The sequence below is a fragment of the Thamnophis elegans genome, chromosome 13 (assembly GCF_009769535.1).
Source record: "Thamnophis elegans isolate rThaEle1 chromosome 13, rThaEle1.pri, whole genome shotgun sequence".
NCBI lineage: Eukaryota > Metazoa > Chordata > Lepidosauria > Squamata > Colubridae > Thamnophis > Thamnophis elegans.
The window spans coordinates 40,371,413-40,388,600 of record NC_045553.1 but is presented as its reverse complement, the minus strand read 5'-3'; the positions used below and the strand labels follow the sequence as shown (position 1 = coordinate 40,388,600).

Sequence of the window (17,188 nt, the reverse complement as noted above, 5' to 3'; positions counted from 1 at the left end):
GAGAGAAGCAGCCACTACCCGGAGAGCAGAGATGGAAGGGAGCAGGCCCCGAAAGGCTGCTCGGTTGAGCCTTGCTGTGTGGTGGAAGCCACACGCCTGTGCGCACTCACATTTTCAGCGAACCAGTGGTGGAATTATTTGAAACCCACCACTGCCTTATGGTCAAAGTTCAATCATCTGAGATAACATCCAGGAACCAAATGTCCAGATAGATGTGTAAAATTAGAAGGTTTATTCACGATAAGGTTTGGGATTCTGTTTATATAACTCAAGATGAGATAGATTAAAAACGTTACAAAAAGGAAATCCCAATTAAGCTTATTGGCTTCTTTCAGCAATAGTGCAAAATCGAGTGGTTGCTTTCCCTGATAAAATAGATTGCTTCGTAAAAAGAGCACTGTTGGATAAAGGTTGAACATGTGGCAATTAGAAGCATTATCAATTCTGTTATAGGGATTATAGATGACACAAGCCGGAAGATACAATAGGAAAATGTAAAAGAAGTGCAGCTACTTTGTCTTCTTACTTAGACAAAAGTCTTTTTTATTTTTCCAGGTGCGATTAATCTTTGGGATGTTAAGATTATTTCATTTTCAGGTTTCTGAATTGAACGATCCGTCTGCCTTATTCTTCATCCGATTCGTTTATGAGGGGAGCATGTACATCCTTTTGCTTCCTTGTGCCAAGTCCAATCTCAATTTGTCTGTAGCTCCTTTTACAATTCTGGAGGTAGCTGTGGACAATGATAAGACATAATTCTAATTAGTCCCACCGTAGTTCTCTTCGGCTGATTGCTCATGAGGACATTTGTGGGGAAGGAAACTGGGAGAAGCTTTCAACTTTCAACAACCTTCTGGAAGCAACCAGGACAATTGTCCTACAAGAACTAGACACTGTTCTCCTGGCCATGACGTTAGCTACGGGTTCTCCTGAATACAAGCAAACCTGTAGCAACCCACCCCTGGTTCTACCTGACCCTAAATGATCCCAATTGAAGGAGTGAAATTTTTTTGCAAGAGCATCTCCAAGTACCGGCAGCTTTCCAGCTCTAAGGGTAGTCAAAAGTATTTTGATCTTTGCTGTGTAACATACTCACATAATTAATAGTCCACCAAGCAATGTGGTGAACCAGTGGATCTCAGCTGGTTAACTCTGCAGAAGGCTCAATCCACATCACATTCTATAGCCTGGGTGTCCAACCTTGGCAACTTTAAGTCTTATGGACTTCAACTCCCAGAATTCCCCAGCCAGCCATGGGAGTTGATTCTGGGAGTTGAAATCTACAATTCTGGGAGATAGAATAGAATAGAATAGAATAGAATAGCAGAGTTGGAAGGGACCTTGTAGATCTTCTAGTCCAACCCCTGTTTAGGCAGGAAACCTACACTATTTCAGACAAATTATTATCTAATCTTTTCTTAAAAACTTCCCGTGTTGGAGCATTCACAACCTCTGGAGGCAAGTTGTTCCACTGATTAATTGTTCTAACTGTCAGAAAACTTCTCCTTAGTTCTAAGTTGCTTCTCTCCTTGATTAGTTTCCACCCATTGCTTCTTGTCCTGCCTTCAGGTTCTTTGGAGAATAGCTTGTCTCCCTCTTCTTTGTGGCAGCTCCTGAGATATTGGAACACTACTATCATGTCTCCCCTAGTCCTTCTTTTCATTAAATTAGACATACCCAGTTCCTGCAACCATTCTTCGTATGTTTTAGCCACCAGTCCCCTAATCCTCTTTGTTGCTCTTCTCTGCACTCTTTCTAAAGTCTCAACATCTTTTTTACATCATGGTGAGCAAAACTGGATGTAGCATTCGAAGTGTGGCCTTACCAAGGCATTATAAAGTGGCATTGATACTTCACGCGATCTTGATTCTATCCCTCTATTTATGCAGCCTAGAATTGTGTCAGCTTTTTTGGCAGCTGCATCACACTGCTGGCTCATATTTAAATGGTTGTCCACTAGGACTCCAAGATCCCTCTCACAATTACTACTATTGAGCCAGGTACCACATATATACTGCACCTGTGCATTTTGCTTTTCTTGCCTACATATAGAACCGTACCTTTTTTTTTTTTTTTGGTCTACAAGGCTTAACTAGGTTGCCAAGTTTTGACAACTTGTTCTACCGAGTATGCCTTTGGTTTAGAATGTTTGAATGAACCCGAAATCCTTGATTTATTCAGTAGCCAAGAATTTAGAAAACCATGGCTTAATGTAGTAAGGGTTTGCAGCTCGGTTTCTTGGTCTAAACAACTTGTTCTTGGACCTCTACAACAGTGGTTCCCAAACTTGGCAACTTTAAGACTTGTGGACTTCAACTCCCAGCTCTGCTGGCTGGAGAATTCTGGGAGTTGAAGTCCACAAGTCTTAAAGTTGCCAAGTTTGGGAACCACTGCTCTACAAGATGATCTCAATATACTTGTTGCATTGAGGCCAGAGGTGGTATTCAGTCGGTTTGGACCGGTTCACCCGAACCAGTAGTAAAAATCGCTGGTGGGCCTGCCCACCTGCCCAAGCTCTAGGCTGTCCTATTTAGACACCTTTTCAAGCCAAAGTGCATGCGCAGAAGCCCAAGCGCATGCATGGGCGTGCACACTCACATTTGCCAACTGGCAGGGAAAGTAAGTGAATACCACTCCTGGTTGAGACATCATGCTGTCATTGGACCATCCCCAGAGGAAGCAAAGTTCCTTGCATTACTTCATATGTTCTTTTATCCTGATGCCCATCTCGGCATAGCCCTTTATTCAAGGACATATTATTTCCATAAAAAGTTTTTTTTATTTTTATTCTTTTATATATAGTTATAGGTATGCATTCACATAGTTATTGCTCTTGTTAATCTTTATCACTTTTACATGCTTGTTTTTTCCATATAAGAAATTAAAATATACATCCAGGGTTGCCTTTTTTATCATCCATTTTTTATCATTTATCATACACCTAACTTTGTGTTGTAACCGACCTATTTTTTGTTTTCTTTTCACCCTCCCTCCCTTCTCTACTTCCTTTCTTCCTCCTCTCCTTTTTCTTTTCTTCTTCCCTTGTCTCTCCCCTACTCCTCTCTTCCTCTTCCCCCTCCTACCCGCTCTCCTTCTCTTCCTATCCCTTCCCTCGTTCCTCTGCTTTCCTCTTTTTTCCTTCTCTCCCCTTTCCTCTCTTCTCCTCTCCTACTCTCTTTATTCAAGGACATAATGTTGATCAGGAACGTATTATTCCAGAAAACTTACCAATAGACCAGGACATAATTCACTGCCGTAATGAAGATTGCAAGGGCCAAATGCCAGCAGAAGCACATGGTGATGAACATTAAGTTGCTGTGGTCATTCAGGTCCCATTCTGGTCTTCCCCGTGGTGGATACAACACAAAACCTATCTGGATTTTTTTTTTTTAAAAAAGAAGAGCATTTTAAAAAGTGGCAAAGTATTTGGGTAAAGCACGAATGGCAAACATTTGTTTTAGAAGCCGTCCAAACATAAAAATAATTCATCTACACCTCATTTAATTATATGTTTTATCCCACACGTCTCCTTTCCAACACTGTCCAAGTTCTTGCGATATTCTAATGTAGAGATTTGAGGCCAGTGAGGGCAGTGTTTAAACAGAACTATGATTACGCTACTCCTTTGGAACTCAGAATTGGCTAATCTTCGATGCTCAAATCAGTTCATATTGTCTGTACATGTATATTACCTGTATATCTAATATCTCAACAATTAAGAGATAAAACCCACAACCATAAATATTGTCATTGGCACCAATGCATTATAGCTGGTCCATGTTTCCCAAGGTGCTAAACACTAAACGTTTTGGCCAGTAACCATCCCTTGCTAATTAGTAATTTGTAATTTAATAAATTTGTATGCCGCCCAATCCCGTAGGACTCTGGGCGGCTTACAGAAACAAGATAAAAGTTAAAAGTTAGAAATAAAAATAAAAAAAGATACAATTTTAAAAACAACACACCATACATTCCGTCTAGGTGGGGCTGGACCTTGTTCAACAGCCCCAGGCCTGCCAGAACAGCCAGGTTTTAGTGGCTTTTCGGAAGGCCGAGAGAGTGGAAAGGGTCCGGATCTCTACGGGTAGATCGTTCCACAGCACTCCGTGAGGTCATTGGTCCCTTGCCTGAGGACAGGGTCCTGGACCTCCTCTTCAGATGTGTTCTAAGCTGCCACACACTTTATGTAGTAGATTGAAAGGGGTTCCCATGAGTTTCCTTGACCCGTAGCTTCTTGGCCATGGCTAACAGGAAAGCCAATTTAATAAGAAAAATGAAAAGATAACCCACCTGCCAAAACCAGGTTCCTTGCAAGAAGGCCAGGCAGACAAGGAATAAGTCCAAAATCAGATTGTCACGGACAAAGACTTGTACGAAGCAGATGGCGACGCCAGGAAAGATGGTTAGCAGGAGCAGGGAATGGATGACTTGATCAAGCATTGGCCGTTGGCTGACATGATATTTGAAGAGGAAGCCTGTTAAAATGCAGAGGTTGCTCAAAACTACAATCATTTTCAAGAAAAACCTTTCACCTTAACATTTTTAACAGTAATTTCACTGAAGATTACAATTTTCAATTAAAAAAAACCGAATCCACATAAAGGAGAGTAAAAGGATAAAATAAAAAGTGCAGAAGAAAAATTGGAAAAGGAAGAAAATAAGAAGGCTACATATAAAAAGAAAATACTTTCCCTTTTATCACAAGTATAACCGTTTTAGTAGAGCACCTTCTCTTAAAATAGAACAAATGATTTCTTCTTCCCATATCTCCTATGTCACCTATAAACAAATCCATAAAAACCTCAACATTTCAGTCCTGATGTCAGCAAAAGTTCATTAAGTGTTATCAGAGATGACGTATCTATTTTAACTTTGGTCAAATAAACCAACTTTATATTTCTCCCTTTTACTTTTAACAATCTTGATCTTTAAACAAATAATGTTATTTCATTTTTCCTCTGTCCCTTCTCCCAAAATTCTTCATTCTGCTGCAGTTGTTGGTCTGTGTCTTCAGTCTATCTTTTCGTCATTATTCTTTTGGACATTGATCCTAAGGTCATGAGAAGCTAGTCTACTAATTCAGCCCTATATGTGGTGATCATTAGGTCATTCAATCCATCATTCAAACAGCCAGCCACCCAGACAGTATATCTGTGTATATGTGCATGTTTCAACTCCATGCAGAGAACCCAAACAAACCTGCGGGGGGGGGGGGGGATTGCAACCCTAAAATCTATACTTGTACCCAAATTGTTTTTGCTTTGCACAGGTTGCCTTCAGGAAGTGAGGGGAGCCAAATGTCAACTTGTGAAGCATCACTGTACTGATCACTTAAACCACAAGAATAATGAAAACGTTTTTAACTTGCAACATAGGCAGAACCCAGAGGTGGGATTCACTTACCTTACTTAAACTACAAATAAAAAATGCTTTAAGCAGCAAAAAGCACAGAGTAATTCACTCAACATACAGAATTCTGAATAACAGAGGTAGCAGGCTGTGGGGGGTTTGCAACGGGGCTGTGGAAACAGCCAGCAAGCATCCATGCACATGTATTCTCATTTGCGCGCAGTGGATAAGCACATGCACGCATCAGTGGTGGGTTCCAACTGGTTGGGCCCGGTTTGGTCGAGTAGGCTGTAACTCAGCCTGCCAGGCCCCCAAACTGGTTCTCCCGGCAGCGCCATAGGCCCTGCCATCTTGTTTTTTTGCTTCTGCGCATTTTTAGTTGTGTATTTTTAGCAATTTTAATTGTGCAGCGTGCATCAAGTGCACAAACACGTGGGGCATCCCTGCGCGAACTGGCAGTAGTCTCTGCCGGAACCCACCCCTGGCACACATGCTCCATTTGCCTGAGTGTGTGGTGCGTGTGCACACCGCTCATGGAGATGGAGCTGTGCGCATGCGTGCTGCTTGCTGGCTGCTTGCGAGAACCGTCCACTCCCATCCCATACTGGTCTGCAAAACCAGAAACGTTGGGGAACTCTGTCCAAGACTGAACAAGGAGACATTCAATCTGGAAATAAGGAGAAATTTCTGACCGTTAGAGCAATCAACCACTGGAACAGAAGTTGCCTGCAGAAGTTGTGGGAAACATTCAAGAAGAGATTGGACTGCTATCTGTCAGAAATAGTGTAGGGTCTCCTGCTTGGGTGGGGGTTGGACTAGATGACCTACAAGGTCCCTTCCAACTCAGTTAATATGCATCCGCATCTGTATCAGTTGCCAAGGACCTGCATTTTGATCACATGATCGTAGGCATGCTACCAAGGCTGAAAGTTTGAAAAATGGTTGTAAGTCACTTTGCTTCCAGTGCCGTTGTAACTGTGAATGGTTACTAAATGAAGTTGAGGACAATCTGTACTTACTGTCCCTTAATTGGTACCTACCTTCCACAAACAATGCAATACCCAGCATGAAGCGGTCCAGCCCAACAGGCATTAAGGTCGAGGAATAGGTGATTATTTCCACTACTCCAGAGATCGTAAAGAAGAAATACATGGTGGAATGTTGCCAGAGCATCAGCTTCACCCAACTGTGTGTCTGTTCACTGTAGAGCTGGAGGTGGGGTCCACTGGAAGCGAACTGATCAGCAAGTATCCCTGTTCAAGAACACATCAGTTGAATAGATCTGTTAGGGACAGTGACGTGCGGTGAGGTTTATGGCTGGTGAGGCACTGACACAGGGGTTTCAATTTTTTTTACACTTGTGGACTTCAACTCCCAGAATTCCACAGCCAGGCATGCTCAGTTCTGATTTAAAGCAACAGCATTTGTTTTTCTCCTTTGCGAAAAAGTTTTCCATCATTCTTTTTCTTCTTCCTCCCCCTCCTTCCTCCCTCTCTCCCTCCCTCCCCCCTCTCCCTCAAACAGACACACACACACAGAGAAGTTGGATCCCTCTCTCACTCACTCACTCTCAAACAAACACAAACACAGAAGTTGGATTGGATATATTTTCCAATGGCTTGAAAGCAGCTCCTCTGCCATACTGCCCCCCAATTCCCCTGCTGCCTTCCGATCCGAGCCTTTGATTGCAGGTGGAGCCACGTTGCCTTTTCAAACTTGTAATCAGTGAAGCTGGGCTTATATACTTTTATCCAGGTGTGTGTGTGTGCGTGTGTGTGTGAGTGAAAAGGCAACGTAGCTCTGCATGCAATCACATACCTTTTCCAGCTGTTTCAGAGAGGATTTCAACTCTGCTCTTGCCTGCCATCATGAAAAGAAAAAAAAATGTAAAAGGAAAAAGACAAGAGCTGAAGGCTGGGCTAGTTGCTGCCAGAGTCACCATGGATGACTCTGCTTAACTGTTTAAAAAAGCCTCTAAAAAATGCCCTCTACAGGAGGCAGGAGAACGTCATGCCTCATTACGTCAGGAATTTTTCGGCTTTTAACCCTTGCTTAGCTCTGCTCGAGTGATCATAAAGTCAGAGTAGATGAGTCACCTCGTTCTCCCGCCTCCTCCTGTAGTTTTTTAGAGGCTTTTTTAAACAGTTAAACACTAAGCAGAGTCATCCACTGACTCTGGCAGCAACTAGCTTAGCCTTTTTCTTTTTACATTTTCTTTTCTTTTCATGATGACAGTGGTGAGGCTCTGCCTCCCCTGCCTGCACATCCCTGGTTAGGGAAGTTTTATCCGAAGAGAAAAAAATCAGGGTAAAGCCCAGCTGTCGCAGGGTCTACCCCAGTGATGGGATTCAAATAATTTAACAACCGGTTCTCTGCCCTAATGAGTTCTTCCAACAACCAGTTCGCCAAACTGCTCAGACAGTTAACCACTGGTTCTCCCGAAGTGGTGCGAACTGGCTGAATCCCACCACTGGTCTACCCCAAAGGTACAACTGGACTTTCTGGTTTTCCTTTGAAAATGTTGCGCTTCTCATCTGAAGAAGCTTCTTCAGCTCTGACTGGATAGTGGGGAATGGAAGGTCAGAAGCTTCTTGGATGAGAAGCGAAACCTCTTCCAAGAAAAACCTGTCTGTCTGTCTGTCTGTCTGTCTGTCTGTCTGTCTGTCTGTCTGTCTATCTATCTATCTATCTATCTATCTATCTATTTATCTATCTATCATTATCTAGCAATCCATCATCTCTCCCTCCCTCCTTCCTCCTCCCTCCCTCCCTCTCTTTCTTTCTCTCTCATCTACCTACCTACCTACCTACCTACCTACCTACCTACCTACCTACCTACCTACATACATACATACATACTTAGATAGATAGATAGATAGATAGATAGATAGATAGATAGATAGATAGATAGATAGATGGATGATAGATAGATAGCTGTCTGAAGAATGGAAGAAGCTTCTTGGATGAGAAGCAAAACCTCTTCAAAGAAAAACCAGACAGCCCAGTTGCCTCTTGAAAAAGCACCTTTGGGGACAACCATGACCTGGATGACTGAGAATCTCCATAGACATTAAAGTTGTCAAGTATGGGTTAGAATCCTGGGTTAGAAGCTTCTTCAGCGCTGACTGGATGGTGGGGAAGCTGAAGAAGCTTCTTGGGTGAGAAGCGAAACGTCTTCAAAGAAAAACCAGGAAGTCCAGTTGCACCTTGAAGAAAGCACCTTTGAGACAACCATGACCTCGATGAACAGAGAATCTCCATAGTCGCCACAGGGTAGAGTTTAAAAAAAAATCGAGGTGTGACACACATCCCAAACAGGTAGAGCTTCCATCACCTTGTTGCAGGGGTGAAATCAACTTTCCTTTGCTACCGCTTCACAAATGTGAGCATGCACAAAACATGAAAAACAGGACATGACGATGGCCGAGTGGGTGGGTGGAGTCTGCTACTGAGCACGCCAGCAAAGGTAAGTAAAACAGCGAGGGGGGAGGATCCGCTGTGCCACACGATTTAGATTAGCTGGAAAGCAGGAAATCCGACGATTCTAGCTAATATAAATCGTGCATCACAGCTGATCGTTGGAAATACTGGTTTGCCTGAACCAGTAGCATTTTTTTTCACTGCCAGTTTGGGCAAACCGGTCTGAACTGGTAGCATTTCACCCCTGCTTTGTTTGCGCTAACCTGTGCCCCATGAGTACCACCAGCAAAACTAAAGTAGTGTTGTGAGCAGGGGTGGGTTCTGGCAGAGACTACTGCTGGTTTGCTCAGGGACGCGCATGTGCAATACAACTAAAATTGCTCTGCGCATGTGCAGAAGCAAAAAACAAGATGGTGGTGCTGTTGTGGCCCAACAGGAGCCATTGGAGCTGCCACCAGACTCCGACAGCGAGGGGCCCTATGAGTCGGCTCTGGAGGATGTGAAGGACACTGGACAGGGTTCCGACTCTGAGCAGGGCGCAGAGAGGCTGGTTGGCCACCAGGAGGCGCCTGAGCCTTGGACCAGTGGGGAGGAGACAAGGGAGTGTGATCCTGACGTCATGCATTGGAGCAGTGGCGAGGAGACAAGGGAGTTGGTCCTGGATGCCCGGCAACGCCGGGCAGATTGATGTAGAGAGCAGCTATGCAGTTACCAAAGATAATTGAACCCAGGTGATTGTAATTAGGCTCCTCTCAAGATTGTATTTAAAGAGAGACTGGGAGGAGCCTGGTTTTGCAGGATTCAATGTCATTCCTAACGCTGGAGAAGCTGTTATCTGTCGAAATTTGAGTTGCTGCCAAGGTTCTTATCTGTTTGTTAGGCTTGGTTTTCAGCCACCGAGGTTTTGGTTCCTTGCTAATAAAGTGCTGTGAAATTCCAGTTAAGCTTGTCTCGGCATTCATTACTGGATGGAGGAGGGGGTCAGAACAGGTCCCTATGGCGCCACCAGGAGAGCCAGTTCGGGGGCTGGCAGGCCTGGGTTGCTGCCGGTTCCAGCGACTCAGGCTGCCAAGCTACTACTGGTTCAGCTGAACCGGTCCGAACCAGTAGGAACCCTCCATTGGTTGTGAGTGAGAACTGCTTTAATTTTCCCATGCTTTTCTAGTGACAGCCAATGTTTTTCTTTCAACCTGTTCTTTCCAACTGCTTCAGTTTGATTGCAAAACTTTGTACAATACCTTCAGCTAAAAAAGCAAGCAAGCACCACCATCTACATACTCAACCCATTTTCTTTTAAAATTCAAAATATCGACACGAAATAATTTTGAAAACCAACAGTTAATGACCAGAGGGAGAAAAAAAAATGAGGGGCGGGGGGCGGGGGGAATCCATAAAGTGCAGCAAATAAGCCCACGTCTATTTCAGATGATAAATCTAAGTGGAATTTCAGACAACAGTGCAGTTAAGGATATAATTTGGCTGCTTAATTGCCTAGATATATCCATTAAAACAATTTGATTGTTACCAAATAATGAAACAGCAGAATTTATAGCATTATTAATTCAACCGGGAATCAAAACTGCAGATGGCAAAAGCCCCCTCCTTTTGTACAAGTCTGATTTAATTCCTATTTAGCAGTGAATTTAATATCTCATTAGAAATAAACCAGAGCACAGTTTGACCTCATTGGCTGTGAAAATCCAGGGGATACAGTCCAACCAAATTTGAAGAGTGTTAGATTTAGGCAGGGGTCGGTTGCGGCTTCTGTTACTGCTGGTTTGCTCAGGGGCGCGCATGCGCAGAAGTAAAACAAATTGCTTGTGTGCATGCCTACGGCACTGCCGACAGTTCGGAACATATCTGGCCGAGTTACTACCTACTCAGTGGTGAGTTCTGGATCCTGTTCCAACCAGTACGGTTGGAACGGGCCCCACGACCCACATGGCCGTGTGGAGCGTGCATGCATTGTAGCTGCAAATGATGCTTCCACAAGCCTCCGGGATGATCCAGCTGTTTGGCGGAGCATCGTGGAGGCGCTGTACGCGCCATGTGCATGCATGGAAGCGCCAAAAGCTTTAAAAGACAGCAAGGAGGGCGGGCGGGCGGGTGGGCTCTCACTGTACCTGAACGGTACCCATACCGGGGCATACCACCTGCAACCCACCACTGTACCTACTCATCCGTAAATAATCTCACTTTTAGTTTACTCCACAGATTTCTTTGATGTAGGTCAGAGGTCCCCAGCTTGGCAAGATTTGTGGACCTCAAGTCCCAGAATTTCTCAGCCAGAATTCTGAAAGTTGAAGTCCAGAAGTCTTAATGCTGCCAAGGTGGGGAGAGATATCTGATGAAGGCTTTGCTTAAAAGGCGCAAATTCAAAGCAAGGGGATAAGCAGCTACACTCAAATGCCTTAAGTCCATTGTCATATTCTGAGTCTTACCTATTAATCCAAAGATAACTTTGACTGCTCCGTCGATGATCTCCACATGTTTGAAGTTCCACTGTATGTGACTGTTCTTCTTGTGTGTCCTGCTGATACGCTTTAGCGGGTATTTCACTGACCACCAGAACCCAAAAAATATAAAGAAACACCCTGGAAGGATATGGCCTGCTAAAGTTGGCATTCTGGTCCACTTGTCTCCTGGAAAAAATAATATCTTGTTGTTAGAATCACTCAGAGAAGTGTAACTGTGTGACTTCAGTCCACTGACTCTAGAGATTGCGAGTTCCGTTCAATTATTTATAAAGAGATAATTACTTCTTTGAAGACCAAGGACTGGAACAACTGGTTTCTCTTTGAGGTTTTAAGTTCTCATTGTTTTTACCTGTTTACAATTTCTTTGCAAGTTTAAGGTGTGTCATTCCTGGATGTCAATCCCATGAGCTAGATCAGGTCGAGAATCCAAGGAATCTCCCTTATTTTGGAAGCCCACATCAACACAGAATTTGGGAAGCCCATCCACGACCTTTATTGGCCCCTTTTAAATTCGTTCTGAGTCTTGGGTTCTTTTAACTATACCCAATTTAGGGGGATCCAAAGATCCAATAACACCCCAAACAATACACACAAACAAACATTCACAGTTATTACTCACTACTCCACTCTTTCCTATGGCCACTTCTAATTGTACTCCTACTCTTACTCCTTGTGAATATTGCTAGAGAAAATTATCTTTCCAGCTGCTTCAGACTGTTTTATTTCCACACATGAACATATCTTCCTCCCTCCCTCTTCCTTCCTTTCTTTCTCCCTTCCTCCCTCCCTTTATCTCTCTTTCTCTCTCTTTCCTTTTCTTTCTTTTCTTCTGTCCCTTCCTTCCTTCCTTCCTTTTTCTTTCTGTCTCTTTCCTTCCCTTTCTTTTCTTCTTCCTCTTTCTTTCTTTCTTTCTTTCTTTCTTTCTTTCTTTCTTTCTTTCTTTTTCTCAATATACATGTGAAATGTTGTTTTATTTCTGATTCGCTGCTTGCATTTTCCAGGGTATTTCTACCAACCAAATTGTATGAAGAAATAATTTATTGCCTCTTTGGTCATTCTGCCTTACAGGGTTTTAAGAATCTTCTTTCCTTCCTTCCTTCCTTCCTTCCTTCCTTCCTTCCTTCCTTCCTTCCTTCCTTCCTTCCTTCCTTCCCTCCCTCCCTCCCTCCCTCCCTCCTTCCTTCCTTCCCTTCCTCCCTCCCTCCCTCCCCCCCCTCCCTTCCTTCCTCAACAGAACATGGCTTTCCATTTTCTGGGCAACCTATTGTCTCACAGTCTTCCACCACTTTTCAAGGCCAGAGCTAAATTCCTCTCCATATTACTATGGTACCAGAGTCAGTGGTGGGATCCAAATTTTTTACTACCGGTTCTGTGGCCGTGGCTTGGTGGGCATGGCATGGCCTTAAAGTAGAATAAAATATGGATTAAAATATAAGAATGAGTTGTGGCATAAAAGGGACAGTTAGAAGCTTGCTTAAAGGAACAAGGAAATGTCAGCCTTCAACCACAACATGTTCCAGCAAACGTCCCTATGTCAAGAATCCAAAACCACAAGGTTCAATTAAAGTTTGCATAAAGGCACGTAGTCAGTACCTGTGACCCAAGACAAAAGGAGAAGTAAGACAATATCTACTTCTAAGGCTTTTTCCTCAAGGTAACCAATAAGAAATGAGTTAAGTGTTTCCGTGTTACGCTGCCTTTGAGAATGTATAAGAACGGGTGCTTCGATAATGAAGCTAGTTCAGGATTTCCAATGCTAGCTATGTGTTAGCTTTCTGAACCTGGCTGCCAGATAAACTCCTCCTGTATCCTGAGAAGTCTAACCCTGCCATTTCTGCAACAGCTTGGTGGGCGTGGCAGGGGAAGGATACTGCAAAATCCCCATTCCCTCCCGATCAGCTGGGACTCAGGAGGCAGAGAATAGATGGGGGCAGAGCAGGGGGTGGGTTTCTGCCAGTTCTAACCTCTTCTATAGAAGAGGTTCCACAAATCTACCGTTCCAGCAGCTGGAACGTCACGGGCAGTAAGTACACATGCCTGCGCTGCTGGTTGCAACGGGATCCGGAACCCACCACTGCAGCATGGTGCAGCAGCTGCCAAAAAAGCCAACACAGTTCTAGGCTGCATAAACGAAGAGATAGAATCAAGATCGCATGAAGTGTTAATACTACTTTATAATGCCTTGGTAAGGCCAAACTTTAAATACTGCATTCAGTTTTGGTCACCACGATGTTAAAAAGATGTGGAGACTCTAGAAAGAGTGCAGAGAATAGCAACAAAGATGATTAGGGGACTGGAGGCTAAAACATATAAGAGCCGAGGTGGCGCAGTGGTTAGAGTGCAGTGCTGCAGGCCACTTCAGCTGACTGCTAACTGCAGTTCGGCGGTTCAAATCTCACCGGCTCAGGGTTGACTCAGCCTTCCATCCTTCCGAGGTGGGTAAAATGAGGACCCAGACTGTGGGGGCAATATGCTGACTCTGTAAACCGCTTAGAGAGGGCTGAAAGCCCTATGAAGCGGTATATAAGTCTACTGCTATTGCTTTTGCTAAGAACAGTTTCAGGAACTGGGCATGGCTAGTTTAATGAAAAGAAGGACTAGGGGAGACATGATAGCAATGTTCCAATATCTCAGGGGTTGCCACAAAGAAGAGGGAATCAAACTATTCTCCAAAGCACCTGAGGGCAGAACAAGAAGCAATGGGTGGAAACTAATCAAGGAGAGAAGACCTGAGGAGAAATTTCCTGACAGTGAGAACAATTAATCAGTGGAACGATTTGCCTCAAGAAGTTGTAAATGCTCCAACACGGGAAGTTTTAAAGAAGATGTTGGATAAACATTTGTCTGCAATAGAATAGGAATGGGATGTCACTTACAGTAAGTTCATAGGCGAGTAAAGGCAGGTGAGCGAATACTTTTGGCAATATAGTGTAGATAGGCTTACAGAAAGATACAGAAAGATCTTGACAGACTTGAACACTGGGTGCTATCAAAAAATGAAATGCAATGGTGAAAAAAGTAAGAGGCAAGAAAAGCAAAATGCACAGGGACATTATATGTGATGCCTCGTTCAATGGTAGTAACTGTGAGAGGGATCTTGGAGTCCTAGTGGACAACCATTTAAATATGAGCCAGCTGTGTGCATCAGCTGCTAAAAAAGCCAACACAGTTCTAGACTGCATAAACGAAGAGATAGAATCAAGATCGCATGAAGTGTTAATACTACTTATAATGCCTTGGTAAGGCCAAACTTTAAATACTGCATTCAGTTTTGGTCACCACGATGTAAAAAAGATGTGGAGACTAGAAAGAGTGCAGAGAATAGCAAGAAAGATGATTAGGGGACTGGAGGCTAAAATATACGAAGAACGACTGCAGGAATTGGGTATGTCTAGTTTAATGAAAAAAAGGACTAGGGGAGACATGATAGCAATCTTCCAATATCTCAGGGGCTGCCACACAGAAGAGGGAGTCAAGCTATTCTCCAAAGCACCTGAAGGCAGGACAAGAAGCAATGGGTGGAAACTAATCAAGGAGAGAAGCAACTTAGAACTGAGGAGAAATTTTCTGGCAGTGAGAATAATCAATCAATGGAACAACTTGCCTCCAGAAGCTTTGAGTGCTCCAACACTTGAAGTTTTTAAGAAAAGATTGGATAACCATTTGTCTGAAGTGGTGTAGGGTTTCCTGCTTAAGCAGGGGGTTGGACTACAAGACCTCCAAGGTCCCTTCCAATTCTGTTATTCTATATTATTCTGTATACTGTAGAAGTGTAAATGTTCCTCTCATTATCTCAAGCCCATATAGGGATTTCTTTCAAAGCAAACATATTTAAATTTTTAGTTTTTAATCTTGCATCAAACTCATCAGAAGAAATTTGTTCCTGATTTTTTTTTTCCTGTTCGTTTTGGTAGGCAATGAAGTCACTTGAAACAGAAGACGTATTCATAAAACGTCCTTCTTCTTTAATTTCTATTTTGTCCTTTATTTCTTTCGGATTGTTTTGGATTTGCTTATTTGTTTCCACATGAATTGAACCCCACTGATTATCCAGTAACTTTTCAATTCTCCCAAACTTGGTTCTAAGGATAGTAACAAATTGGTAAAGTAGAAATCCCATCTCTAAGGTGTTTGGCTTTCATTATGTTAAACATCACACTAGTGGCCCAAAAGAATAATCACAGTTTACGATTTCTGAGTGAAAATAAAGGCCAGGCATAGAGAGCTTTTTCCAATGTTTGTTATTAGGTGGGATATTGGGGTGTACCGGTGCCTGCTGGGAGACCAGGTACCATTCCGGTACAGTGCTCCGAAGGGCCCGCCCACCCGCCCGCTCTCTTTACCGCTATTTGAGCTGATCGGGGCATTTGCGCGCACGCAAGGAGCATAAGGTGCCTCCGCCGAGCAGCTGGAGCGTCGTGGGCAGTGGATACACATGCAAGCATGCGCGTAATCCGCACATACCCGTCCGTGGTGGGCGCCCAGCCCTGTTGCACTGTACCGGTTGCACCGGGATCCAGAACCCACCCGCCCACCCGCCCGCTCTCTTTACCGCTATTTGAGCTGATCGGGGCATTTGCGCGCAAGCAAGGAGCATAAGGTGCCTCCGCCGAGCAGCTGGAGCGTCGTGGGCAGTGGATACACATGCAAGCATGCGCGTAATCCGCACATACCCGTCCGTGGTGGGCGCCCAGCCCTGTTGCACTGTACCGGTTGCACCGGGATCCAGAACCCACCACTGTGTTAGATCCAAAACAATCAGCACCAAGCTAAGTAAAGAAACACAGGAACATTCACGCAGAAGGCTAAAGGAACTCCCATTAAGAGGAGATCCAATCTAGAACTAAGGAGCAATTTCCTGACGGTGATTTCCTTCCACATGTGCCACCTTCTGCAAACACTTAATCATTTGCTTTTTATTGGCTCTTCAGGTGCAATTTGATTTTTTTTCAGATTAGCCACAGCGCATGATTTCTTTGGGCATGATAACCAGCTCTATTGGGCTGTAGTTAGATGCACTCCCCTTCTCCCAAAAACAATTGTTTGGGGATTGAGGCGTAGGAGGTTAGAACCCACCCTCTCTTAGAAACTGAAATATCCTGGGCAATATTGAAAAAGGCAGAATAAGGCCGTAGGTTCGCCATCACGGGTATAGGGGTATATATCTCCAGGAGTGGGATTCAGCCGGTTCAGACTGGTTCGGTTCAAACCGGTAGCTTCGATGATAGCTGAGAGAGAACTGGTTCACTCTGATGATCAGGTTGGCCCGCCTGCCTGTCCCTCCGCTGTATTTACCTGTATACTCTCAGGTGATTAGCGCAGCCGAGTGGATTGCCGTGCCTCAGCTGTGTTGCTCCCCAAGAAGTAACGTGGAAGGTACGTTTGGTAAACCTTTGCACGCACGCACAGCACACCAGGCATGTGAGAAGCTCACGTGCATGCACGCAACACGCAATCACCAAACCAGTTGTTAAACCGGCAGGATCCCACCACTGGGTTCTCCTGCTTGAGCAATGGGTTGGACTAGAAGACCTCCAAGGTCCCTTCCAGTTCTATTCTATTCTAAATTCTATTCTAAAAATTTCAAGCGAAACCCCCCCCCCCCAAGAAAGAAAGTCCAATTGCCTTTTGAGAAGCACCTTTGGGATATGCCAGCTGATTATTCCAAATGGATTGATTTGAAAGAGAATGAATGGCGCAGTGGCCTAGAGGTGGCGCTGTTGCCTCACAATCCGGGAGCTGTGAGTTCGACTCTAGGTAGAGGTAGAAATTTCTCTCTCTGAGCATAGTGAGTCACTATCAGCTGTGAACTCTGCATTGGTGACAGGGAGGGCATCTGGCCAGTAAATACTCAGCTCCATTCAGCTGTCCCGACTCCACCCCGCAAGGGATTACAGGGTCATTAAAATATTTTTAAAACATAAAGAGAGAGAATAAAGGCC

At 44.1% G+C, this 17,188-nt stretch overlaps 1 protein-coding gene across 1 annotated transcript; it reads right to left on the bottom strand.

Moving 5' to 3' along the window:
• Positions 1-624: 624 nt before the first annotated feature.
• On the bottom strand, positions 625-11,394 carry TMEM45B (transmembrane protein 45B). Its single transcript, XM_032228763.1, has 5 exons — positions 11,211-11,394; positions 6,390-6,602; positions 4,291-4,475; positions 3,229-3,374; positions 625-733 (listed from the first exon to the last, which is right to left on the bottom strand). The coding sequence occupies exons 1-5, from the start codon at positions 11,392-11,394 to the stop codon at positions 625-627; spliced, it is 837 nt and encodes a 278-aa protein (XP_032084654.1).
• Between the last annotated feature and the right edge of the window lie 5,794 nt (positions 11,395-17,188).

Bases quoted from the DNA above. Each gene is read 5' to 3' on its own strand.
- TMEM45B (XM_032228763.1), bottom strand. From the start codon at position 11,394: ATGCCAACTTTAGCAGGCCATATCCTTCCAGGGTGTTTCTTTATATTT. The intron at 6,603-11,210 runs GTAAGACTCAGA...GTTCTTGAACAG, and splicing joins AGTTATCTTTGGATTAATAG to GGATACTTGCTGATCAGTTC. The intron at 734-3,228 runs GTAAGTTTTCTG...CATTGTCCACAG, and splicing joins AATTATGTCCTGGTCTATTG to CTACCTCCAGAATTGTAAAA.